Here is a 27,355-nt window from a genome sequence, read left to right as displayed (position 1 = left end):
GATGATACTTAAAGGCTCAATTATTTTGAGTAAATTTTCCTTATCTATAAAAAAGGTGCCAATGATAGTACCTAAACTTAGTTGTTTAAATTCATGTAAACTGCACAGTAACTATTTGGCACAGAGTAGGTACTTAGTATTTGGTAAAAGATTGAGTCCTGCTTTAAGAAATGTATTGGATAGCATACCTCATTCATGCTAATGTCCAATTCAGAAACCAGGTAGAAACATTTGGCCATACATTTCTATTTCCCATGTTTTCAAACATTTTAACGGTGCAAGAAGTCTACAGTTAATATGGTTCCTAAGTTCATTTCTGTATGCCTGGCTTCCTTCACAGAAAAGGGCATGGCCACTAGAGCTTCCTACCTCTCAAAGTTCACCACTAGAAAGGAATTAACACAGGCTATCTTAAGAAGTCCAAAAATCCTGTAAAAGGATTCTGACTGGCCTGTCTTAAAGTCAGATGCCCATCTCAAAGCTTGAGTTTTTTTGTTTTTGTTTTTTTATTTTTGGCTGCGTTGGGTCTTCGTTGCTGCACGCAGTTTCTCTAGTTGCAGCGAGCGGGGGCTACTCTTCATTGCGGTGCACGGGCTTCTCATTGCGGTGGCTTCTCTTGTTGAGGAGCATGGGCTCTAGGCACACGGGCTTCAGTAGTTGTGGCTTGCAGGCTCTAGAGCGCAGGCTCAGTAGTTGTGGCGCACAGGCTTAGTTGCTCCGCAGCATGTGGGATCTTCCCAGACCAGGGCTTGAACCTGTGTCCCCTGCATTGGCAGGCAGATTCTTAACCACTGTGCCACCAGGGAAGCCCTGAGTGAGGTGTCTTTTTTGAGATAATCAGTTGTGGCCAGGGGAGCAAGGTCTGTAAAAATATGGCAGCTTCCATTCAAATCACATGGCTGGAAAAAAGGAAGTATTTCCTTGAAAAGAAAAGCCATCTACACTACAACAGGGAAGTGCTGTAGTAACACTCTTCAAATAAGCCCTTTTCTTCTAAGAGGACAAGAAATGAGCTTTATCCCCACGAACCCATTTGTCATTACCCCATGAACCCATTTTTCATTATACAGCCCAATCTCATGACGTGCCATGGGATGTCTTAACTTTTTAACCAAGACTCAGTTAAACGATATACCTTAGTGCCTATGACATGCCCAGCACTGTACCAAATGTTAAATAAATGAACCACCACCTGAAGTTTCATCAATTTTCGATGAAAGGGTAGTTGTTGACATGGCTAAAAGAACATTTAAGAAGGAAAATGCAGTCTGAGACTCAAAGTAGTCATAAAAAAGCCACAACAATGGTACAATTATTTTACTGGGCTCAAACAAACATGGACAACTCTTTTTACTTTCTAAGATTGTTTCTTTTTACAGTAAACAAAATATATTTCCAAAGTTTTACAGATATTTAATTGGAGAAAGATAATACTTCAGTTAGTTTGGAAAGACAACCTTTAAAAGAAAGAGCAAGTGAATTCCATTCAGGATGAAACAGACTAACAGAACTGTATTCCTAAGTGGTGGTGGTGGGATGAATTGGGAGATTGGGATTGACATTTATACACTAATATGTATAAAATGGATAACTAATAAGAACCTGCTGTATAAAATATAAAATAAAATTCAAAAAAAAAAGAAAGAAACAGGAGTGTGAGTATTACCTGTGCTACTTCAGTAGAGGCTTCCTAAAAATTTTAGCTGATTTCGGGGAAAAAAAAAAAAGAACTGTAATCCTAATCCATTTACTTTTTAAGCTATCAAATATTCTCATTCAAGCTATCTTTTCTATGCCTATCTACAGAGCCTCTTGGAAATGAATTAAAAGTCTTGGACTTCATTCTGTTGAAAAACTCTTGAGAATGCTGAGAAATCTCCAGATAACCAGTATGTTTTCTCCTAGGAACAAACTTCAGAGCCTCTTCCCAACTACCAGTGTTTTTCAGACATAACAAAATACGTATCATTTGATCTAAGGTGAGATTTTTGGTGCCAGTGTCCCACTGCAAATATTTATCTAATGGAAGGCATTCTGTTGCCAGCTTCAGCCGTTTTGCTTTGGCTAGGGATGTGCCTGGCTGCATATTCTTATCAACAAAAGATCCCACTACATAAATTTTGTCATGCTTGAAAGTAGTCATAACATTGGGAGAATCTGAAGTTAAATATATAATACTGTCCTTTGGAAATAAATCTACATGAGACTTTTCTGTTGCTGTTAAAAGCAATTTGTTCCACTTTTCTCCATAACGTTTAACTAACTCTCTATAGTAGGCACCACCTGTTTTAAGACTGCAGAAATAAATATGGAAAGGATCAACATTTCTTCTGTTCCATCCTTCACTTTCTAAAAGTTGGGAAACAGCATTCTGCAGTTCTTTTGGTTTCATATAGTCGTCATAAGCCATGTCAAAAACCAAAGGTTGTCCAAACTGCATGGCCTGGGCACCCTTCCAGCCCATTGCAATGTCCATATTCCTATCCCAAAGTCGCAGAAACAGAAAATTTTGCTGTTTATCTTCCTTAGTGGTTTCTGGTAGCTGATCTTTTTTAACTTGTTCTTTTGCTGCTATTTTCATTTCCTTTTTTATTTGCTTGGCTTTTTTCATTTTTTCCTTAATATATAAATATTTTAAATATTTTCTTTTTGATGATTTAGAAACACATTCCATAACGGTTTTGAGCTCTTCTTCACTGATGTGTTCTGGTACTTCTCTGCGAAGCAATCTCCACATCTCAATTAATTCCCTGGTGGCAGCCAGAGGATCTTCATCCTTGCTACTTGAGACTGTTGAAACACCCTCTTCTTGCACACTAGATTTCATTGTAATTTTCCACCTATCCAACTCCAGCTCTTCAGGAGGTGATGTACTCTCCTTATTAGGATAGGACACAGCTGGTATTTTGGAAGACGTGTATCTCTGCAGAGTTGTTGAATATAAAACCCTTCTCTTCCTATGAAGGGTAAATGGCACCAAAACTCTGGCAAAAGGTCTTAAGAAGGTGATACTGACACTCATTTTGAGGAAAACAGGCCTGTAAGAAAAGCCCTATAAAAAAAGAAAAATGTAATGAAAAATTAAAAACCTCTCAAATAACTGTGCAAGTATAAATTTGAGATACCAAAATGCAATCGATTTCTGAAACATAAAGTGGAATCTTAGTCCAACTTATTTTTGCACCATTAATTTTTCTTAGACTCCTGTGGCCTAGAGCCTGTGATCATTCACTAGGCAAAAAGTTTAAAACTTATTTGGGTTCTTATTTTAGACATGAACTTCACTATTGTTTTAGGCAAAAGGATACCCTGAAGATCCTTTTCAGATTTGTATCTAGGGACCCAGAAGATACATGTTACCGGATAACAAAGTTATGTACCACTATATGGCTGAGATTATGGTGCTGTATTCTTCTCCACTTTCTACTAAGCCCAGATACAGACCCAAACACAAGATCCTTAACAAGCAATACATGAAGACAAAGGGCAGAAAAGTTACAGAAAATGGCAACTAGTAAAAAGCACTTAGCAGCTGCTGTACCAATGCCCTTATATGTTTTCAAAACAGAAATATAGAGAGATCTACTGATTTAAAAAAAAAATAAAACCTCCCTTCTCCAATTTAGACTTTACAGCAAATAATGTTATTGCCAAACAAAATATCCAAAATTAGGGCAAATATATATAAGCTCCACAATTTTATCCTAAAGGTCTGGATGTCCACAAAACAATGAAGATGCTTAAAGATGTGAAACTAGTGCTGGACTTGAAGCAAAAAAAGGAATTCAACTTTTCACAAAATGCAACTAAAATACTTGAAAAGTTCCTTCTTCCCTTGGCTTCATTTAATGATGCTGCATGCTCCTGGGTCTCTGACCTGTGCAATGATGCTCAGATCCATTCCCCTCCCCCACACCCCCAACACACACAAGGTGGATGTGCTTCTGAGTTCTGTCCTTAGCCCTTTTTTCAATCTAAACATTTTCCCTATGAACTCTGATCTACCTCCTTGACTTTGATCACCATGTATCAGATGACACCTCAAATGCAACAAACTGAAATCTGTCTCCCTTCCCTTCCCAATCTGCTTCTCCTTCTGCGTTGTTTCAGGGAGGGACACTACTATCCATCCATTTGCTGAAGGCAGAAACTGGGAGTCATTTCATAACTGTCCCCTCTCACACCCTCCATTCCTAATTTGGGTTATATTCATTTAGTTTCTAAATACTTCTCTAATCCAGTCACTTCTCTTCAACCTCATTTTCTTATCTTTTTTTTTTTCTTTTGGAGGCGGGGGGCTGCGCTGCGCAGCTTGCAGGCTCTTAATTCCCCGACCAGTGATGGAACCCGGGCCCTCTGCAGTGAGAGCACGGAGTCCCAACCCCTGGGCCACCAGGGAATTCCCTCAACCTCATTTTCTTAATTGTATCTCCTAGCCTCTAGATTTGCTCTCCCTCATCTCTAAGCCATTTGGAGCTAGTGCAGATCTGATCAATACACTCACATCATCCTCAATGTGTATTTTTAAACTCACTGCTGCCAGGTTAAAGTCTAAACTTATATATATGGCTTATAAAGTTTTTTCACAAAATCACCATTTGCTTACCTCTTCAGCTACATCTCTAGCTATCTGTCACCTCAAACTTTAGATCAAGTATTCCTATTAGTTCTTTTAGCACCCTGTACTTCTGCACCATAGTGCTTGTAACACTGCACTGTAATTGCCTGGCTACTTATTAGCCCCACTATGTGGTAAACTCTATCAGGACAAGGACTGTATTTATACTAACATCGAACCCAATGTTTGGCAGTATATAGTTCACATTTATCATTCAAGTATTTTTCGATTAAATACTCCGGGTCAATGCTTCTCACATTTAAAACACGTTCAGACACCTTTTAAAGAAAACACAATTTCCTTTAGACTCCTTGAAATATTTAACCGAGAGTTCTCAGCCCCAATACGAGAAACACTGATTTCGGAAAAAGTCTTTTGAGTTTTGTCTTTGTAACTGGTAAATATTTTTAGGATATCAAAGAAACAAAACCCCCAAATATTTAAAAGGGGAACAAGGATATCATTTTGGGAAACACTGCTCTCGTCCCAGGTATTGTACTTATAGTTTATTAAATCACTGGGCTTCCTCTTACCTGTGGGCCTTCTTAGCGCACAAGCTCCAGTATGCGTATGTTAGATCTCCCGCGTCCTCCCACCTCACCACACACACTGGGAGACAAGAAACCCGCCCGTACCAGGAGTGCAAAGACAGTGGCTCCCGCCGGTGCAAACCACAAGGAACCCCAGAGGACGCAGGATTCTGCCGAGAAATGCTGCCCACGGATCCGCGCTGCACCTGACCCACAGTTTACCTATCCCTCTACACAGTATCCGTCGTTGACCCGAGACCCGCAGCCGGAAATCCCGCCCTCTCCTTCCGGCGCTGCCATATGACGTCACGCCAAAGGGGCAAGCCTTCCGGCCTGGAAAGCAGCACTGTCGTGCAACGCAGACTGAAAAACATCCACTGACAGTAGCAATACAAAGACTATTGAGACCACATTGTGAGGTTTGGGGGCTGAAGCCAGGTGAGAGTGGGTAAGGGATGAGTGGAATATGAGAAAATGGAGTCATCAAGGTTAAAAGTTTTTATGAACCTTGGCAGAGGCAATATTCGGTAGGCTCAGCCTCCGGTGTGGTGTCCAGGAAATTTTTGTTATTTTTACTGTGCCTGGGAGAGACTTGACCAGCTGCTAGGATTGTTAGCAAGGGAATAAGGAAAGAAAGGATGAGAAGGGTGAACTTCCTCAGAAGATTGAAAGAGATGGGATTCAGAGAACAAATGGAGGGAACTGGTCTTGGATAGGAGGAGGAAATACCACTTCCTTTGTAACAGGAAGAAGGGAAGAAACTTAGGTGGGGATGGAAGCCAGTTTGTAGATATGGCAGTTGTAATTTGAGAGTTCCGATTTCTGTGAAAGAGGTAGTCTGCTGAGAATCTCTGGAGAGCGAAGAATGGGGGAAGGTTTGAAATTATTATGAAGAGTGAATGTGACACACTCAGTGATGGAGAAGTTTTTCACATATTGCAGTATAGGAAAGTCATTCTGGCTTATACGTGGTTCTGCCTGAACTTTGTGTGAACTAAAACACAGCCTGACTTATGGCCTGTCAAACACTTATACAGCACATCTACTTTAACCATTAAGATAATGTCCTCTTCGAAGATAAGGATAAATAGCTCTCTTCCTGTGGCATCCATTAACACTTTCTTGAAGATAAGATTCCCTTCCCAGACACCAGGGTTATGCTGTCTCATTGAATACATACTAATCTGTGTCTTTTGAAATCTTGAAGGAATGTACCCCTGTCATGTTTGATGTATGTTCTTTGCTTTAATAATAAGGTTTGAAACTGTGCTGAAAACCATGCTTCAGTGGAGCAGATCCTTGGAGCTACTGAGAGGCTGCCTCCCAGGCTATAGTCCTCAGTTTGGTTCTAATAAAACTCTTTTCTATTCCTTATTATAGTTTGATTGTTGATTATTTGTGTCAACAATAGAAGCAGAAAGTAGAATTGTGTTTACCAGGGGCTAGGAGGGTGGTGGTGAAAACAAGGGGTTGTTTAGTGGGTATAAGAGTTTCAGTTTTGCAAGGTGAAAAAGTTCTGGAAATCTGTTGCACAACAGCACGAATATACTTAACACTACTGAGCTTAAAAATTGTTAATATGGTAAACTTATGTGTTTCTTAAAATCACAATTAAAAAATGAAAGAATGAAGTGTTGTGAGCTGACTAGGGAATGACAGTCATGTTGTTAGGCAGTGTTTATGGTCTAATTCAGTTTGGGGGTCATGAATTTATAGTGGTATCAGTCTATCTTATATGACCCCCCCCCCCATTTTGCCAACACTGCTAAGTGCTAAGAGGTCCAGGTACAATTAAGCTTATTGAAGGGAAATGGGGTAAAGTTGTTAAAGTTATTGGCATCAGAGTTGCTGCACGAGTGGCCTACAGAGCCTCAGGTGCATAATGAGAGGCCAGTACAGTAATGATAGAACATGGGATGAGAGACTGATAGAAAGTAAATACACAACTGGCCAGAGGTTTCAAAGGAGATGAGAAACAGGTTAGTAGGTGTAATTGAGTAAGCAAACTGAACTGATAGGACGTTGCAGAAGAGTCAGGTATCATCTGCTTTTGTGAATGTTGTGGTGGAGCAATATGTATTTGGTAATGCCAAGATTCAGGCCATGACCACAAGAGTGTGTGGCAGGAGTACAGTGGGATGGGTCATGAGAGATCATCTAGGAATCACAGGGTATAATTATGGTATTGTTTTTGCTTCAAAACTCAATTTTGTACTCGGTATTTAGTAGCATTTGAAGTTTCTCTTTTCCTTTTGGTGTAGGCATATCTGTCTTATGGTTTGCTAAAATTAGGGAGGCCTCTCCTTCCTGGGCCAGACACTATTTTGATTTTTAAAAATTTAATGAGATGAAAGTTTTAGGACACTTGAAAGTCAGAAGCCAAACAAAAGAATTTTCTGTCCTTTCATGCCTTACAAAATTTATCGCTATGCAATACCTTGGCCACTCCTCTCTCAGCCTGAAGGTGGTGTCTTCTATTATCTAATTGTTCTATGATTTAGGAACTGGGATGTATTATTTGGGAAATACAACTAAAAACAAGATCTCTCCCAACTCAGAAATCCTCTCCACAAAGGTAGTAGAGAAAGAAAACACTTATTTTTGAATAAGCATTAAACCAGAATGTGGTGGGTATCACAGGCAATCTGAGGAAGAGATTGTGAAGACAGAAAGGGGAATCTCACCCCCTTATATAGCCAGATACACCCCATCACATATGTGTTTTCAAAGTAAACAATAAATAGTCCTCAAGTAAGAGAACCTGAGAGCATATTTGTCATGCATAGTTCATCCTAACTTTACCATGGTAATTGGGGAGGTCACTTTTGTTAGTTAATTGGCTTTATCCAGAGAAAAAACAAACCTCATCTTTCTGACAGGACATAGTTTTGCTAACTGGAGAAAGGCGTCCACCAAAGTTAGGCTTGTGCCCTCTCACAAGAACTGTGAGATAGGGGAGCTATCTTCCTTGATCTTTGCATTTCAAAAAGATGGCTTCCAGGCTTCCCTGGTGGCGCAGTGGTTTAGAATCCGCCTGCCAATGCAGGGGACATGGGTTCGAGCCCTGGTCCGGGAAGATCCCACATGCCGCAGAGCAACTAAGCCCGTGCGCCACAACTACTGAGCCTGTGCTCTAGAGCCCGTGAGCCACAACTACTGAGCCCACGTGCCACAACTACTGAAGCCCATGCACCTAGGGCCTGTGCTCTGCAACAAGAGAAGCCACCACAATGAGAAGCCCATACACTGCAACGAAGAGTAGCCCCCGCTTGCTGCAACTAGAGAAAAGCCCTTGTGCAGCAATGAAGACCCAACGCAGCCAAAAATAAATAAATAAATAAAATTTAAAAAAAATTAAAAAAAAATCAGTAGCCCGGAGAAAATTATATATATATTAAAAAATGGCTTCCAGTTTCTTGAAGAAACATTCCTGAGTGGTGAGATTGGCAGGAGGCTTATTTAGCCATTATAATTTAGCCATTATAAATATTTACATACATTTGAAAAGGATGAAGAAAGAAATTCTGAAAGAAAAGGGAGAGGGGGAGAAACGCCCTCCCTTATTTTCAACAAGAATTACATCTCTTATTTTTAATTTGTATTTGCCCTTAAATTATCTGGTAGAAACTGAAAGTATTGGTCTTGAAAGGTAAGTGAGACACACCACTTCCTTTCCTACAGGAGGGAAAGACAAATGTTTCAGTGCACTTGGATCTTTGGGACCGTAAAACATGAGCTCAGTCAACAAACCCCTTTTGTTGCTTTCCTCAGGGGAGGGACTTTGGTCCAGATGATAATCCAGATGATAATCCATCATAACTTTTACCTCACATGATATAGACTTAACGTTATTACCTCCCTGGCCACCCCTAATCTTCCTAACAGTGGTTCACAAAGTGTGATCCCCAGACCAGCAGCATCAGTATCACCTAGGAACTAGTTAAAAAGCCAATTTTGGGGCCCCACCTACCAATTCTACTGAATCAGAAACTTTGGCAGTGATACCTAGCAGTCTTTAAGACCTCCAGGTTATCCTGATGTACTTTAAAGTTAGAGAACTGCTGCTTTTGAGAAGCATTGAAAAGGAAGTAAGAGAATTTCTTGTTGTCTTCTTTAACAGAGACTTCCCACAGCGAATTCGCAATATGTTCTCTTTTTTTGTTAAAATTTAATGTGTTTAGTCTAGTATTGGGAGGTGACACACAAATCTTGGTGTACTTCGCTTACAATGATCATAGCCTATTACCTCTGTTTTCCACAAGAAGGGGAAAAGTTATCACATACTGATGTCAGAAAGTCTTAGGATTTTCCTGCAGTCCTCCCTTATCAGTCTTTTCTCTATCAGGACACATCTCTGGTCTGCAGCTTATAGCCAAAAATCTGGAGATATCTTTTTTGACTTCAAGCTGCTAAAATAGAGCAACATCAGAAGTCAGAGTAAGGGAATAGTTTAGGGTGACCCTAGGAGAGAAAATTAAAATAAACTTTATTTTCAACACAAGTATTTGTGGCAAAAATTCTGATGTCTTGCAGAGAAAGAGGAAACCAGTTTCTAAATACACAGCTGTTTATCAAAACAAGAAAAACTTTAAAACAGGATAAAAATGCTCCCAGACCAAGATAATCTTAAAAGCAACAATTGAGTTGAGCTGCTATACCATTAATTTCAGTTGGCATCATTTCTGATGTGGTAGTCTAAAATATGTCTCCAAATTCTTTGACACTCTCTCACGAGTTGGAGTCTAATTCCTCTTCCCTTGAACTTAGTGACTCATGTCCAACAAATAGGAAAAAAGTAGACCAGTGTGCAACTTCAGAGAGTAGGTCATAAAAGGCGGTGTAGTTTCTGGCTTGCTTATTCACCTGGATGATTCATCCTGTGGGAAGCTAGCTGCCATGTTGTGAGGACATTCAACTAACAAAGACTCTCCTTGACCAGACTTTAGTTAGGCTCTTCTGAGCCCTCTCCTGGGATTAGTCCTTGACCTTGACCTTCTGTGAGATTGCATAGGTCAATCTTAGCAAGAATCCTGCTACGTCATCCCCCAACCTTGATATCTTATCAAGTTTCTCACTCCTCATTCTTCATATCTAAGCTCTTGTCCTGCCTTTAGCAAGAATCTCTCTACCCTTGAGGTCTCCTTTTAGTTTTCCATCCACTGATATCCCCACCCTGCTTCTTGGCTATAAATTCCTAGCTATCTTTATTGTTTTAGAGTTGAGCCTGATCTCTCTTCCCTATTGCAATGTCCCTAACTACAATAGTCTTGAGTAAAGTCTTCCTTACCATTTTAACAAGTGTCAGGTTAATTTTTTAATAGAAGCAGCCTATGGAAGAAGTCCATATAGCAAGTTACTGAGGCCTCCTGCCAACAGCCAGCCCAACTTTAGATCGCTGCAGCTTCAGACAGTCTTTTTTAAAAAAAATAAATTTATTTATTTATTTATTTTTGGCTGCGTTGGGTCTTCGTTGCTGCGCGTGGGCTTTCTCTAGTTGCGGCGAGCCAGCACCACTCTTCGTTGCGGTGCGTGGGCTTCTCATTGCGGTGGACTTCAGTAGTTGTGGCACGCGGGCTCAGTAGTTGTGGCGCATGGGCTTACTTGCTCTGCGGCATGTGGGATCTTCCCGGACCAGGGCTCGAACCCGTGTCCCCTGCATTGGCAGGTGGATTCTTAACCACTGTGCCACCAGGAAAGCCCTTCAGACAGTCTTGAGTGTGCTCTTCTGAGGGATCCTGAACCAGAATCACCCAACTAAGCTGCTCCTGAATTCCTGACCAACAGAAGCTGTGAGATAATAAATGTTTGTTGTTTTAAGTCACCAAGTTTTGGGGGTAATCTAATATGTAGCAGTAGATAACTAATACATCTGACTACCACATTAAATAGTAAATTGGGGGTTATGAGAAATATCAACGTTCAGTTAGTTAAATATAAGACAAAATAGTTTTTATGGCAACACCTTTTTTTTTACTTTTTTGGTGCTTTTCACAGTAAGTGCATTAAATACATTCTAGATAGACTATCTGTGTTGGTAGAGACTTCTAAAGCTCAACTTATTTACACAATGGGAAATGCAGGCTGGAAGAGTAACTGGTTTATCCAATGCTAGGAGTCATTTATTTTTATTTTTATTTTTTATATTTGGCTGCACCTCATGGCTTTCGGGATCTTAGTTCCTCAACCAGGGATTGATCCCAGGCCTGAGGCAGTGAAAACGCCAAGTCCTAACCACTAGACTGCCAGGGGATTCCCCCTGGGAGTCATTTAAAATCTGCATATCCTGATTTACAATTCAGTGCTTTTTGTTTTTTTTCATTATGCCACTCAAGACATGGTCCAGAAAGAGAAATTTGAGATATTATGTCTATACTGTTAAGGAATTGTCATAGTCTGTCCGGGCTGCTATAACAGAGTATCATAGACTGGGAGGCTTAGACAACAAATATTTATTTCTCACAGTTCTAGACGCTGGGAAGTCCATAATCGAGGCACCAGAAGATTCAGTGTCTGGTGAAGGCCTGCTTCCTGCTTCATAAATGGCTGTGTTCTCACTGTGTCTCACATTGTAGAAGGGAGCTTTCTGGGGTTTCTTTCATAAAAGTACTAATCCCATTCGTGAGGGCTCTACCCTCATGACCTAATCACCTCCCAAACACCCCACCTCCTAATACCATCACATTGGGGATTAAGATTTCACCATGAATTTTGGCGGGGACACAAACATTCAGTCCATAACAGGAATTATAGTGTATACTAGGTTAAAAAAACACTAGGAGGGACTTCCCTGGTGGTCCAGTGGTTGAGAATCCACGCTTCCATTGCAGGGGGCACGGGTTTGATCTCTGGTTGGGGAACTAAGATCCCGCATGCTGCACGGAGCAGACAAAAAACAAACAAAAAACAAAAACCCCAAAACTAGCAATAAAAACACTAGGAAAACACTAGAAAGAGCTATGTACAGAAAAATTTGTATATCCTATTAGATATGGCAGAGTCAGTTTTTCAAATGTAACATTTATAAGATGTTATGGAAAAGCCCAAACAAACTTCTTGGCCAACTCAATATTATACATAAATAGAGACGCAACAAGGATTTATTGTATAGCACAGGGAATTATATTCAATATCTTGTAATAACCTATAATGGAATATAATCCTCAAAAAAACTGAATCACTGTACTGTATACCTAATACTAACACAATGCTGTAAATCAACTACACTTCAATTGAAAAAAAGTATTAAGCATTTCTCAAACTACTGCCAAAATTATTTTGGTCCCCTGGCTTCCAAGCTTGTTCTCCTTCTAATCTATTCTCTAAACTGCAATCGGGATATTCTTTATAAAATGTAAATCTGATAATATTCTCCTGTCTAAAACCATCCAATGGCTTCCACTGTCATTAGAATAAAGTAAAAAAAAATTTTTTTTTTAAATTTATTTATTTTTGGCTGCGTTGGGTCTTCATTGCTGCACGGGCCTTCTCAAGTTGCGGTGAGCAGGGGCTACTCTTCGTTGCGGTGCGTGGGCTTCTTATTGCTGTGGCTTCTCCTGTTGTGGAGCACGGGCTCTAGGCACACGGGCTTCAGTAGTTGTGGCATGCAGGCTCAGTAGTTGTGGCTTGTGGGCTCTAGAGCGCAGGCTCAGTAGTTGTGGCGCACGGGCTTAGTTGCTCCACGGCATGTGGGATCTTCCCAGACCAGGGCTTGAAGCCGTGTGCCCTGCATTGGCAGGCGGATTCTTAACCACTGCGCCACCAGGGAAGTCCTAAAGTAACAATTCTTAACATGGACATTGCAGCCTTGAGTAAGCTGCCTGTTTATTTCTCTAACTTAACTTTGCAGCTACAGACAAAACCTCTCTCCTTTACCAAATCAGAGTCTGGCTCCTCTGAGCCCTCCTCTTGACTAGGCTCTGACATTGGGCTCTGCCCTTGGTCTGCTTAGTCCAGTTTTAGTAGGAATTCTGCTGAGTCAGTTAGTGAAAATCTCACCTTTGGTATCTGAACGTCCTCTATTATATCTGATAAAATTCCTCATCCTCCACTGTCAATATCTTACCACCCTTGGCCCACCTTCAGTAAGAATCCTGTTGAGTCAGTCTAGCAAGAATATCTATTATCCCTAATGTTTTTACTTAGTAGTTTTCCATTCACTGACCCTCACCCTGCTACTTGGCTATAACCACCCCACCCCACCCTTGTCCTTGTTGTGTTTGGAGTTGAGCCCAATCTCTCTCCCCTACTACAAAACCCCCATTGCAGCAATCCCTTTTGAATAAATCTTCCTTACTGTCTTTAATGCATGTCATGAATAATTTTTTCTTTAACACTACTACCCCATAATCTTTTTATTTATTTATTTATTTATTTATTTATGGCTGTGTTGGGTCTTCATTTCTGTGCGAGGGCTTTCTCTAGTTGTGGCAAGCGGGGGCCACTCTTCATCGTGGTGCGCGGGTCTCTCACTATCGCGGCCTCTCTTGTTGAGGAGCACAGGCTCCAGACGCGCAGGCTCAGTAATTGTGGCTCATGGGCCTAGCTGCTCTGCGGCATGTGGGATCTTCCCAGACCAGGGCTCGAACCTGTGTCCCCTGCATTAGCAGGCAGATTCTCAACCATTGCGCCACCAGGGAAGCACCCCATAATCTTTTAGTTCCTGCTGAACTGGACTTCTTTCTCCTGCCTCAGGACTTTTGCACATGTGATTCCTTTGCCTATGACTTCGTTTTTCCGGATAACTACTATTGTTCTTCAAACTAGGCATCATTTTCTCAGGGAGTATTCCCTGAACCCCAAGGCTATTAGCTCTCATGCTAGATGTTCCATGACACCCTTTATTTCTTAACACTCTTCACACTTGCAATTTGTTGTTCATTGTGAACTCCAAATAAGGTAAAAGGCAACGTTGGCCTTGTTTGCCAGTGTGCCCAACACTAGTATTGACTAGTACATAGTAGACACTAGCTGAAGGTATGAGTAAACACACACACGAGATCAACAAACTTAAACAAAAAAACTCACAAACATACAAAGAATGGAGTTGCTTATGATGTTTAATTTTTATGTTTACTTATATTTTTAATATAGCATTAATAATGCAGAAGTCAAAGATTGACTTAGTCTTTAATTTCTGTCAACTACAGTTTTGGTGTCATTCTATGAAACTGCGAAATCTTTTCAAAAGAAGATCCTTTAACTAGACTACTCTTAATTTGACTAATACTGTAAAATATTAATGATAGTACTGACTGACTTCCTGGTTCATCAATAGGCTACTGAAGAGAACATACTCACTTTTTAAAAAAGTTAACAAATCAAATTTCAAGCCAGAACATACTGCCTATGAGTTAGAAGTATTCTTTTTCTTCTAGCATCTACATTAGCAAAGTTTCAGTGGGACAAAACAATATTAGATGGCAAAAAAGTAACTTAAGCACTTTGCTTTCTTTTTGTGGAGCTTCTAGTTACTATGGGCACTCGGGAGAAATTAATAGCTGCTTTGGCTTTCAAAGCTTTTCTAAAGTATTTAAAAATTGACTGAAGGCTAGAGGAAGGGGCTAAGTTGTGTTTTTCTGTACCAGCAGAAACCATGGGAAACTCCTTTTTCAAAACAGTAGCTGCAGGTTTATCCAAAGGCTTTGGACTTGTCACCCATTCACGGCAGTGGTGCTTTATCCATGCTAATAACTGGATGTCACTCCCCAGCTGGTGTCCCACGTGATGTTCAGAGTCAATAAGTGCAACAGCATATACTTTGCTCATTACTTCCCACTTTCTACGAACAAGCAAGTCCATAAAAACCAAGCCTCCATAACCATGTACAATGAAGGCAACATCCTTGCCTTCAGCCTTTGAAATGAAGTAATCCCAAATATAAGCCATGTGTTCTTCAGGAGTGTTGCTGCATCTTTTTGGAATACATTGGAGAGACTGCTGGAGAGATAAAAAGCTCTCAGTCTGAACCATTTTTCTGGAAGAGGACTCAACATTTTGTGTTAAAAGGCCTTTCCACTCTTTTTCTGTCTGTAGGTCCACAAAATTGTCATTGGGGTTTAGCACAATTACCTCATAATGTGCCTGCAATGCCATTTGAATACATGGTATCTGACTTCCATGTTGGAGACCATGATGTATTACTGCCTGCTGACTCCACTGACCAGCTCTAAAGACCCCACGGTCTTGAAGAAGGACAAGAAGAGCAGAATGATGATTTGTTAATGCTCTCTCACTCATGAAAAAGAAGCTTCTTGGTTCCTTATCAGCCTCTGGTGGGATATATACTTTTTGTAATTTGCACACTTTTTCCAAAAGTTCATAAATGTATTGTTCAAGCAAATGGCCAAGGGCCTGGTAGCGCTTGCTATTCCTCTCCAGGACATTTTTATAATAGTTAAAGACAAAAGGCCTATGTGTCTCAGTGTGTCTCAATTCAGCTTTTTCATTGAAGTCATATTTAAGTTCCTCTAGTAAATCAGATTGTTCGATAAATTTTCGGAAGCTCAGTTCCTGAGTCACTGGTAACCACTGAAAGTGAAAAGCAATATTATGTCAGTACCAGAAAAAATAAAATAAAAATTTCATCTTGCTAAAGTCTTCCTGTGGGAAATCGTACTGAATTAAGTACTTTAAGAAGACATTAACATTATGGTAAAGATTTTAACTCAAAATAATTGTGAACGATGCAAAGTAGTGAGAAACTGAATACACTAAGGGACAATGGCCAGACCATATATAAACCAGAACTCTGACCCACAACCTGCAGTAACTTGCCCAGGAAGCCAATCCCTTAACTGTTGATCCAATAAACAGCCCAGGAAGCCAGTCTTATAAGTCAGAATCTCAGGAAGTTAGACTGCTACCTCTAGTGACAATTTGAGAAGCCAAACAATAACTTCTGTTACAATGGGTCCAAAATGGCCAAGACTTGATTAATAACTTAGAGCTTCCCTAATTTTTATCCCTGCTTCCAACTTAGGACCCACCAGAGAAAGCCAAATATGCACCCCTAAACAGTCACATAGGATGCCTCCCTTCTAGTTATCTTGCATTCAGCTTCCTCATGCCAACAGTGTCCAGTCAGGACATACCAGCAGCCTTCCCTTTTTTTTCCACTACAAAGCTTTCCCACTCCTCTGCCTGCCTTTGAGTCACTGCCAAAATGCAAGTGATGGTGGCTGACTCCCTTGCTATAGTGAGCTCAGAATGAATAGGTTTTGCTTTTCTCATTTGGTTGGTCTTTATCTCCACAGTAAGCATTCAAACATTTTTGCTATTAAATAAATGGCAGGGGATGGCAGTAGAAGTGAAATGTGAACCAGGCAGTGTAGATGATGATCAATTTATCTACTAATAGAAGATATGGTTATTCTGATATTTGAAAATAAAGAAAGTGACTGAGAAGTGAACTTAGTTATTGTCAACATAGCCCAAAGGGAAAAGAAAAGACTTTGAAAGGTTAAGTCCTGGAAAAAAAAATCTCAAATAGACTCTATTCTGAGGCAAACAAACAAACAAACAAAAAACAACAAAAAAAGTTAAGTGGCTTGTGCCAAACAACTGTTAAATAAATGATTGGGTACCGAGGCTATCTGACTCCAATTCATGTTCTTAACAAATTCATTAATACTCTCACTCCTTAATTTCTTAACACTCACACTGGCAACCACAACCTACTTCCAATAAATAGCACTCAAAATGATTTTCAGTGCCACTCAAGCTGCTATCAAGGCTTAAGGCAAAATCAAAATGGTGCTTGCTTGCTTTGATTTCTTAACTCTTTTCTCACTTTCTGAATCTTATTCCCTGATTCCCAATTAATACTTTATGAAGGTGTTTGGTTGTTCAAAGCATCCAACCTATCTACACTGCTCTCTATTCTTTAAAAACTTTTTTCCTTACAGTGTTGCTGATCTCAGGTGCTATTATGTAATTAATATATTTTCCTAGAGTGTAAATGGCAGATAGGAGCCTCTGGAATTAGATTGATTTAGGTTTAAATCCTAGCTCCAAATTTTACGTTGAGTGACTTTCAGCAGGTTTCTTAACCTCTATGAGTTTCAGTTTCTTCAACTTGTGAGTCTTAGTTTATGTTATCTAAAATAGCAATCCTTATTACCCTCTATCCTGCTACTCTGCTTTATTTTTCTTCATAGCCTACATTACCACCTGATATATAATTGTTTGTATATTTAAAAATTATCTGTCTCCCCTCACTAGAATAAAAGCTCTATGAGAACAGGAACTTTGTTTAATTAACTGCTGTATCTGCAGTACTTGGAACAGTGTCTGACAAATACTATATAAATATTTTTTGAATGCATAAATGCAAAATAGGATAACATCATTTATTTCACAAGGCTGCTGTGAGAATTAAATTAACTAATATAGGTAAAAACCATTTTATGTACTGTCTCACACATGGAAGTTTCTGTAAAGATAGGATGATCTTCCTTTTTGAGAAGTGTGAAATAAAAAAACATATATCTTTTGTCCAGCCTTCCTTATTCACTCAACACTGTGATTTTTACCCACATTAATAAACATAGTCCTAGGTCATTCATTTTATCAGTTTATAGTGTTCTATTGCTTGAATATGCCATGGTTTGTTTAACCATTTTCCTGTTGAAGAATATTTAGGTTGCTCCAATTTTCCACTATTATAAACAAAGCTATAACAAACATTCTTATAGCCATATTTTTGTGCACATATCAAGAGTTTCTTAAGGCAATATACCTAGAAGTGGAATTTCTAGGTCATATCAGCATCTTCCATTTTACCAGATATTGCCAAATTGCTCTCCAAAAAGGAGGGTCTATTTTATACTTTGGCATGGATGAGGAGGTTTGCCCAGAAAAGCAGTAATCTCTTAGATCTAAAAATACTTTGTTTATTCAGGTGCTGTGCTGGAAACTGCCTTTTTCTCTACTGAAATAAAGAGAAAGATACTGAATATTTAAAACTCAATGAACTAAACCTAAACCAACTAAACTAAACCAACGAACTAAAGAACCTTGTTAGCTAACTTTTCTTTCAATCAGAGAGTAAAATAAAATGAGTATTTTCTAATAGCACATAGTATATGGCATTCAGTTACTCTTTTTCACCTTTAAGTGCTTTTGTACCTAGTTGTTTGAGAACCAATTCTCAGGGGAAAAGAATGGGAGTTTGCAAACTGGAAAACCCAAATGGCACACAGATATATAAAGGACAGGTATAGGTGGGGTGAACAGGAGCAAGGTGCAGAGTATCCTGTAGAATGAAAAGGTAGACAATTCTTTAGAATTTATTGTAGCATATTTTGCTTGGTTAATATACTCAAACTTGTAACTCTCATATCTAACTGTCTACCTGATATATTTACTTGGATGTCAAATAGCCATTTCAAACTTAACACGTCCAAAGCACTCCCTTCAATCTACTCTCCCTCTAGTCTTTCCCATCTTATAAATAACTCCATTCTTTCAGTTGCTTGTGCTGCAACCTTCCTTTCTCTTTCACACTCCACATCTGATCAATCAGCAAATCTGTAGGCTCCCTTATTTGAAATATATCTCTAATCTAACCACTTGTTACCTCTCCACCTCTACTGCCCAAGCCCTACTGCAAGTCACTATCAACACTAACCTTCATTATTAAGCCTCCTATCTAATCTCTTTGCATAAACTCTTATCTCCTGGTAGTCTGTTTAACACATAGCAGCTAGAATGATCTTTTCAAAACATCTAAATTGGATATCACACCCCTGTTCAAAATGCTCCATTGTCTCCCCTCTTACTCAGAATAAAAGCCTAAGTTCTTACCATGGCCTACAAGGTCTCCCATGACCCTTAGCTCTCCAAGGTCATTTCCCTCCATTTCTCTCACTTGCTTACTCATCTAGTTACATCATCTGGCTCTTAGCTCTTTGTCAGGTGTCATTTCCCACCACTCTCTTGCTTACTTCACTCTAGCCACACCTGGCCTCTTTGCCGCCAACTTGTAAAGCAAGCTCCTATTTAAGGGCATCCCCCTTGCTATGCCCACAGATTGGGACACTCTTCCCCTAGATGTCTATAGGGCTTCATTTCCTTCAAGTTTCTGCCCACCTGTTATCTGATCAGAGAAACTTTCTTTGAGCATTCTATCTGAAAGGGCAATCCCCTCTAATCCTTCCTTACTCCCTGTCTATCTTCATTTTTCCCTCCCTTCCTCCTTCTTCCTTTTCTTTTATTTCTTTTTGGGGGGATTTTTTTTTTTTTATTCAAACAGAAAGTCACAAAAATTATAATCATCCTCATCAGTTCACTCAGTTTTCTTCCTTTTCTTTTCTTTTTTTTTGCACTTATTAGCAACTGACATATACTTGCTTACTGTCTGTTCCCTCCCATTAGAATATAAGTTTGGGACTTCCCTGGTAAACCAGTGGTTAAGACTACGTGCTTCCACTTCAGGGGGCACGGGTTCAATCCCTGGTCTGGGAACTAAGATCCCACATGTCGTAAGGCATGGCCAAAAAAAAAAAAAAAAGTTCCATGACAGCAGAGACAAGGACTTTGTTTTGTTTTGTTCAGTAGTTCTTGGAATAGTGCCTGGTGAATAGTAGGCACTTAAACATTGTTGTTAGAATTTTACGATTTTTGCTAAGGGCATAAGAAAGTAAAGAGAAAAATCCTCTAGCTGTATACACAGGAGAAAGATGCACACAAAGCTTTTGAAAAATTATAGAGGCTCCTTCTATAATTCTAAAGTTAATAAATGTTGATTTGTGATTATTCTTAGAGACTATCCTATGCATCTATATATATTTATTTTCTCTTTTGCAAATCAAGATGGTCCATTAAAATAAAGGAGAGAAACTGTTTTATATACTTAGTTTTCTAAAGAGTGGGTTGGAATAAGATAACTTAGCTTTAAGAATAAGATTGTGGGACTTCCCTGGTGGCGCAGTGGTTAAGAATCTGCCTGCCAATGCAGGAGACACAGGTTTGAGCCCTGGTCTGGGAAGATCCCACATGCTGCGGAGCAACTAAGCCCGTGCGCCACAACTACTCAGCCTGTGCTCAAGAGCCCGCAAGCCACAACTCCTTAAGCTCGGGCGCCTACAGCCCGTGCTCTGCAACAAGAGAAGCCACCGCAATGAGAAGCCCACGCACCTACAACGAAGAGCAGCCCCCGCTCACTGCAACTAGAGAAAGCCCTCATGAAGCAACAAAGACCCAACTCAGCCATAAATAAATAAATAAATAAATAAATAGAATAAGATTGTCAGAGCTGCAAGGGATTTTATTGATATTCTTAACTAATATGTTTATTTTATAGAGAAGTGAGGCTTTCAAAGGTAAACTGACATGCCCAAAATAACTCAGGCAGCTCTACAAACCTGAGAGAAGATTCATTTTTTACCAGTGATTTAAAAAATGCACAGCATTTTTCATTCATTCACCAAAAATTTGGTGAGGGGATTTGTTAGTCACTTAGTTTTCTATATCGAATAATCTAGTCATTTTATGTTGAATGAAATTTTAAGAAGGGAAAAGAGTATATAATCATTAATAAGAATTTCAAGTTAGGTCCTTATAGTAACCTGGATTAGGTGGTGACACTGCTGTTATAGCCATGCCTAGAGCAAAACATAATTATTTTAAATTATTTAACTAATTGTGGTAAAATACATTAAAAAATTTACAGTTTTAACCATTTTTACATGGGCAGTTCAGTGGCACTGAGTACACCCACATTGTGTGCAAACATTAATACCATCCATCCATCGAACATTTTTCATCTTGAAAAACTGTAACTCTGTACCCAGTAAGCTATAATTTTTCATTTCCCCTTAGCAGCAGCCCCTGGCAAATCTTTCTACTTTCTGTCTCTATGAATTTGACAAGAAGAGGGTGGGTGGGGCAACAGAATCACAGATGCAAATAATTTTAATTAGCTTACTTTGGTTTTAACACACTCCTTCTCTAGGATCATAAAGTGGTTGTATTTAACAATATTTTACATTCTTTACAAGTGATCAGTAAGCTTTTATGAAAATATAATTTTACAACCTGAGAAGTTAGGGTCTAACCCCAGGTTACACAGTAATATACCCTATTACAGTAATTACAGTCCTTTGGTGTATTTAAGAAAGAGGTCCTGTTGTATATCCTATGACATTAAGAAGCACAAATGAGTGATACTTCACTAAGAAAATGAAAAAATATCTAAAGATACTTTTTTTCAATGAACATGTTTTTATTTACTTATATATTTAGAAAACCAAACTAAACCCAAACAAAAAAAACCCCTGGAAAACATCTTTTAAGAATTACTGTTTTGGTAAAAAGCAGCACTATTTTTATTTTCCCAACACATAAATGCAATTATGAGGGTTTTTTCAGAAAAATAATTATGCCTGTATACAATTCCATTTAGTAAATTGTAGAAAATAATAGAGCTTATGAAATTTTATATGTAAAAGATTCAAAGAAGAGCAAACTAAATCTCTTCCCCCTGCCTACCTCTCCCCAGGAAAGACTAAAGAAGATTAATTTAAGCCACCTGAGGCAAAGACAGAAAATAGGATATTAGTGATGGAAAGAAAAAAATCAGGTGTTAGAAATCTTGGGTTGCCCAAATTTGAGTATGTAACAGAATCTCCTAGGAAAGTTTCTTAGAAAACTAATTTAGTGAACTATTATAAAGACACCCTTGTAACTACCCCAGGTTAGCTTTTCGAGCCCCCCCTAAAGTGCCTTCAAGTGCCCTCTCCCTCCCTCCAAGAGCAAGCACTCCAGACTTTTATAGAAATCAATGCTTTCTATTTCTTTATGGTTTTATCTCCTACGTACACAGCCCTAGGACCTATAGTTTAGTAGTTGAGTTTTGTTCTTTTTTTTTTTTTTAAAACTTGATATGCCTTCCTGGGAAACTGAAATTCTGACAGCTAGATTTTGGATTTACGGACTTTGCCCAATCCTAGATCCTATGCTTCTTGATTGGGATTATTCAGGGGTAAGTGGGTACCAAAAGATAAAGGATAAAGAAGACGAAACTACCTAAAGCTTCAATTTTACTAAATAGTAACATAAAATGAAATTTTTCTATTAAAATCAACCAAATGTATTAAGGCATAGAAATGCTAAATAAATATCACATTTTAAGACAGAACACTCTAAAGAAGTTAGTGTTGGGGGGGAGGGATAAATTAGGAGTTTGGGATTAACATATATACTACTATATATAAACCATAACCAACAAGGACCTACTGTATAGCCCAGGGAATTATACTCAATATGTTGTAATAACCTATAAGGGAAAAGAATCTGAAAAAAAAAATAGGTGTATACTGTGTTTTCAATCTTCAGCTGGGTCTGGGACACCAGGCCCTGTCCCAGATGCTGGGGACACACATAGTACCTGCCTTCCAGGAGCTCCCTCACTCCTGTGAGGTCCAGAGAGTCAACCCCACTAACTTCAGTCCTTAGCTCAACACTGTTGCCCCTGTACCTTACTCATTAAGAGCAAAATAAATTTGAATGCATGAGTTAAAAAAAAAAAGATGTATATGTATGTATAACTGAATCACTTTGCTGTACACCTGAAACTAACACAACATTGTAAATCAACTATACCACAATTAAAAAAAAAATGAAGAGCAAATCAAAGACTATGCAGCCAAAAAAATCAGAAAGAAAAGAGGTATGCCATGAAGTTAATTATACAAATATAATTTTTTTCTGTAAAAAATATATTAATCTAACATAAAAACCGAAAAAGAAGATAGTGGTGTATGTACAGGATACCTGGGGCTGAGTCCCAGAGCCAAATGACAGTTTAAGGAACCTAGGTTATTAAAGGTTTGTCCTATAGCCTCCTGGACAAGAGATTACCCATCTCCTGCTTAAATACCTCAAGTTACTGCAGGTTTTCATAACTTCTAGGAACAGGCTATTACACTGTAGGGCAGTTAAAATTGCTCATTGTCTTAAAAAGGAAGATATCCTTGAAACAAAAAAACCTATAGTCATTTTTCATGAATCATGTGTTACTTCCTTTATATCTAGAAGAAAAATTCTTCACATAAGAATTCTCAATATTTTAAGGATAAGATTCAACTACTAACAAAAATGAGGCTAATAGCAACATGACACAGTGCTCCAAATATCTTTGCAAAATCTAGGCTTTCCAGGAGCCCATGGTAAGGAATTCCAGATTTTAATTTCTAAAACAGTTTAGGAAGTCAAGATGTACCCAGTGCCCAACCAAACCTGTTTATACTCAGATTGTACTTAAAGTTACTTCACCTGTGAAGAAAAGGATCTTTTTTTTTTTAGATTTCATTAAGCTCTCCTCAAAGAAATTGTTAATTAAGGGGTAAAATAAAGGGCTGATCAATTTCACACTGCCACTATGTCTTGAAACTACTAAAAAACCATACCCACTGCTTTTAATAGTATAGTTAGTCAAAACAAAAATATAATGAATACCTACCTTAAACACTTTATATGCACTTTTCACACTCAGTAAAGAACCATACTCATTAAGATCAAACCATTCCATCCTCTCCTATAAAATACTGGGCTGATGAATTTCTAATCTCAAATAATCTTAATTTAAAATGCTCTATACAGTGTGAGCTAAACATACATAAAAGAAATGACCTTATCTACAAACATACTAAGAGAAGAGAATCATTCACTTTTTTTGGTCTTTCTTCCTTATTTTAAAATAAGGAAGCTTTTTCCTGAACATCATAAAACACTATAAAAGATTGTGTAATTAGTCTTTCATAAAAGGAAAAGTAAGGTTGTTAAATGACTCCCTCAAAAGTAAAAAACTGAAGTTTTTAGTCCTATAGTTGTTTGCAATACAGTCAACTATGTAGTAGAGATTGTTAAAACTAAAACAATAAAAATACTGGTTTAAAAAGCAAATTTGAAAATAAAAAGCAAATTTAAAATTCTTGAGCTTAAAGGCCATTTATCTTCAAATATGTTATTCAAAACCAGCTCCAATTCAAAGAAACAAACTGACCCACTAAGTCTTTATTAGCAGAAATGCTGTATTTGGTTCAATGACAAGTTTAAATGACGTATTTGCAAGCTGAATGATATGATTATTTCTTATAATTTCATTTCTCACAGGTTCACCTCTTACTGCTAAACTTTAAAACTTCTTTTAAGGAAGCTCTCAGTTTGGACTGAAATGGATTAGGCCTACTTACAATTTCCTTTTTTATGTTTCCATCTCTTAGCTCTATTTCCATCATTTGCAGTTAGTTTGTTTCCTATAATATTGGCTGATGAATTGAGCCAGTATGATTCTTGAGTTAAATCATTCAATTAAGAGTTGATTTATGAGGAAACTTAAAATTCAGATATTTTTCAGTAGGCAGTGTTTTTATTTGTTAAACAGAAATAAACTAGAGCCTCTAAATGAAATCCTTGTAGTGAATTTCATTCTCATCAAGCCCTGAAATATTTCTGCTTTTCAGCCATTCCTGCCCTTTAAGACACTCCCCCCGGCCCAATAGGCATCATCACGTGGAGGCTTACTTCTAGCTCCGCACAGACCACACTGTAATTAAGAAGCAAGGCTCAAGAAGCACGAACCTGGGCTCTGGTAATGAGTTGGACGAGTCCCTTTACCGGCCTTGGTAAAATGGGGGAGGACGAGCGGATGTTAAACTGTTGGAACATTCCAGTATCATTTTGCCTCTGGAGCGCTCTGCTGAATTTTGTTAAACTTATTGTGATTAAAGCTTACACAGTAAAAAAAAAGTTATTCAAATATGTACATTATGGCTAATAAAGTAGGACAGTTTTCTAAACTGATGGGTCCTATGAAAGGACTAAAAAAAAAATCAGTCTACAAGTACTAGTCGTTGAGTTCGAGGTCAGGGTTATTCCCTTAAGTACTGTAATAAAAATTAGCGGCACAAATTCGTTTACACCCACCCACTTTCTAGCATCTCAACATTTTATGTTTTAAAAAATTGAGGTGCAGCTTATCTTTTTTCCTGGCCTTTAAAAATGGTGAGTTTGAATTTTGAAGAGATCCTTTATATTACTCTGACATTTTCTCCTCAGCTGACCTAATTGATTTCCACTCCAACTGCTAAACCAGCAGCTAGGCTATTGATTTTTGTCGTCTTAAAATCTTTTTTTCTGAGTCTGAGGAAGCGCCTTGAGGACAAATATATGGGAGAGTCCATGAGGAAAGTAGTAGCACAAAAGGACTAATGTTTTGTTCTCATATTTCCGGGGTCCCCTCGCGGGATTCAGTGAAGTGGAGGAATTCCTAGTTTCCCCGGTTTAGTTTTTAGTCAACTTAATCTTCAAAGTCAACAAAGCCTTGACGATCTCGGGCTAAAACCTAGCACCCAGTCTCAGTTTCCAACAGGGGCTAAGATAACGAAAAAAGCGTCACTTAACAAGCACTTGCGGCGGTAGCCCGCAGAGAAAACTACTCCCAGGAAATGATTTCCGGGTGGAGGTGGGAGGGGTGGCTAATTTCCGGTCTGAGGGCCGGCGACGGCTCTTGCGCAAGCGCAGTTCACATTTTCCTGGCTTTTTTTTTTTTTTTTCCCTCTCCCCTCCCCCTACCTTCCCCAGCCTGAGGGGTCTTGAGGTGACAGCGACTGCGATTCCAGCAGGAGGAGGAGAAGATGGACAAGGGGAAGGCCTGGCGACGGCGATCTTCATCCGGTGAGAAAGGGTCGGAGGAGGGCTGAGCATATTGTCTCCTACCTCGGGCAAAGGGGGGTAACAGGCGACGACGGGTGCTGCGGCCCGGAGCTGCGAGGGCTCGGGCTCCGGCTCCGGCTCGGGCTCCGGCTCGGGCTCGGGCGGGGGGGAGGGGAGGAGGTGAGGGGAGTGGGGAGTGGAGTGGAGTGGGGTGGAGGGGCGCGCACAATGGAAGGTTCCCGGGTCTCGCGGGCCCCTGCGAGTCGAAGACCCACTCCGAGCTGTCATCAAAGCCTCGGCCGCTCTTCACCCCGTCACCCCTTTCATTTTCGTCCTTCTCCCGCGAGCACCTTACTTGGGTCTCATCGGCCTGCTGCTCTTCCCGGTTGGCTTGCCGCTCTCCTGCCACGCCTTCCTCGTAATTCCACCAATGTTCCAGTTTCATTTCCAGCTTCTCAGCGTCTTGGTCCTACTTTCCTCTCTTCCTTTGATTCTCGACTTTGGCTTTTTCTCCCCCTTGTACCTCCTGGCAGGTAAAAGCAGCAAAGAAGGAAAGGCGGGGCATGTTAATTGACATTTCGTTCCTCGTCTAAGTGCTGCAAACAACGTGTCTTACTTGGTCTTCTGAGCCGGCCCGCTTAATAACCTTTTTCTTTTCTAGCCACCCCCTTCTTCCAAAAGCGATTCAAAAGTCGAACAAAGGATTTGAAGCCATGTTTCGTTGTGTTTTTATTCTCAGCGTGTTTTTGTTTTTGAAATTGTTTTGCGGCTTAAATGACTGTCTTCAGTTTTGGGTACTACATCTTAGAAACACAAAAGTGGAGTTGTAAGACGCGAGGTCGAGCCCCTCCCAGTCAGCAAGTTTTTGTCAAAGATCTCATCCGTTAAGGGTACCGCAGTTTCTGTGTTAAGTCCTGTGGACTTACCAGAGGAGGAGGGAGCAAGGGCTCTTTAATAAGCTTACACTCTGGTACACTAACATTCAGTGAATCAATTATTTCATTTCATTTTCTTATTTATTATTGTGCCGTCTGTTGTTGCATAGACAGTCTGTGCAGTCTATTTAGACAATTCTAAATTTATTTAGGAGTGCTCTTGTGGCAGTGTGCCTCAGACTTTTTTGGCCGCAAAGGAGAGTGAACATGGATCTCTGGGACATTGCCTGAAGTAGCTGAAAACCTGAAATTCCTCTTCATAAGCAACCAGTATTACCATTTGTGTGTGTGTGTATTCTATTCTTTGCCGTTGAAAGTATATGTATGTATTATATATATACATATATACACACGTATGTATGTATATGCCTCCAATGGATCGGTGTTTGTTTTAATATACTTTTTTCTCCCCTAAAACCTTCAAGTGAAATTGACACATAAGGAATATGCACAGTGTTTATCTGGTGTCATTTGTGTGCTTCCTCACACAGAACTTTAGGGGTAATAATACCTCAGTTTAACATGCACAGCCTTTTTTCAATAAATGCATTTATCCTTGGCTTAGTACATTGTTTTGGGGGTAAGGGCAAGATATTAGCCTTGTCCTTCAGCAAATC

The 27,355-nt window shown here is 39.3% G+C and overlaps 2 protein-coding genes across 5 annotated transcripts in view; one reads left to right on the top strand and one right to left on the bottom strand.

Moving 5' to 3' along the window:
- Nucleotides 1-1,427: 1,427 nt before the first annotated feature.
- On the bottom strand, nucleotides 1,428-26,294 carry TRMT10C (tRNA methyltransferase 10C, mitochondrial RNase P subunit). 4 transcript variants are annotated; one of them, XM_061194121.1, is made up of 2 exons: nucleotides 26,159-26,294; nucleotides 1,428-3,052 (listed from the first exon to the last, which is right to left on the bottom strand). In XM_061194121.1, the coding sequence occupies exons 1-2, from the start codon at nucleotides 26,246-26,248 to the stop codon at nucleotides 1,763-1,765; spliced, it is 1,380 nt and encodes a 459-aa protein (XP_061050104.1). In that variant the 5' UTR covers nucleotides 26,249-26,294; the 3' UTR covers nucleotides 1,428-1,762. The 4 variants fall into 4 exon arrangements, with proteins under 4 accessions (XP_061050104.1, XP_061050106.1, XP_061050108.1 ...); XM_061194123.1 differs by lacking the exon at nucleotides 26,159-26,294 and adding an exon at nucleotides 24,730-25,056; XM_061194125.1 differs by lacking the exon at nucleotides 26,159-26,294 and adding an exon at nucleotides 5,152-5,422.
- Nucleotides 25,721-27,355, top strand: part of SENP7 (SUMO specific peptidase 7) — a 148,373-nt gene continuing 146,738 nt past the window's right edge. Inside the window, exon 1 of the mRNA XM_061194127.1 lies at nucleotides 25,721-25,824. Coding sequence (XP_061050110.1) covers nucleotides 25,785-25,824 — 40 coding nt within the window. The 5' untranslated portion in view covers nucleotides 25,721-25,784. The remainder of the gene's footprint in view (nucleotides 25,825-27,355) is intronic.

Source organism: Eubalaena glacialis, chromosome 6 (genome assembly GCF_028564815.1).
Source record: "Eubalaena glacialis isolate mEubGla1 chromosome 6, mEubGla1.1.hap2.+ XY, whole genome shotgun sequence".
In the NCBI taxonomy this organism is placed as follows: domain Eukaryota; kingdom Metazoa; phylum Chordata; class Mammalia; order Artiodactyla; family Balaenidae; genus Eubalaena; species Eubalaena glacialis.
The sequence above is the reverse complement of the archived record's forward strand: the minus strand, read 5'-3'. Positions and strand labels throughout refer to the sequence as shown.

Bases quoted from the DNA above. Each gene is read 5' to 3' on its own strand.
- TRMT10C (XM_061194121.1), bottom strand. From the start codon at position 26,248: ATGAAACTGGAACATTGGTGGAATTACGAGGAAGGCGTGGCAGGAGAG. The intron at 3,053-26,158 runs GTAAGGTGCTCG...CTTTTTTTATAG, and splicing joins AGCAGGCCGATGAGACCCAA to GGCTTTTCTTACAGGCCTGT.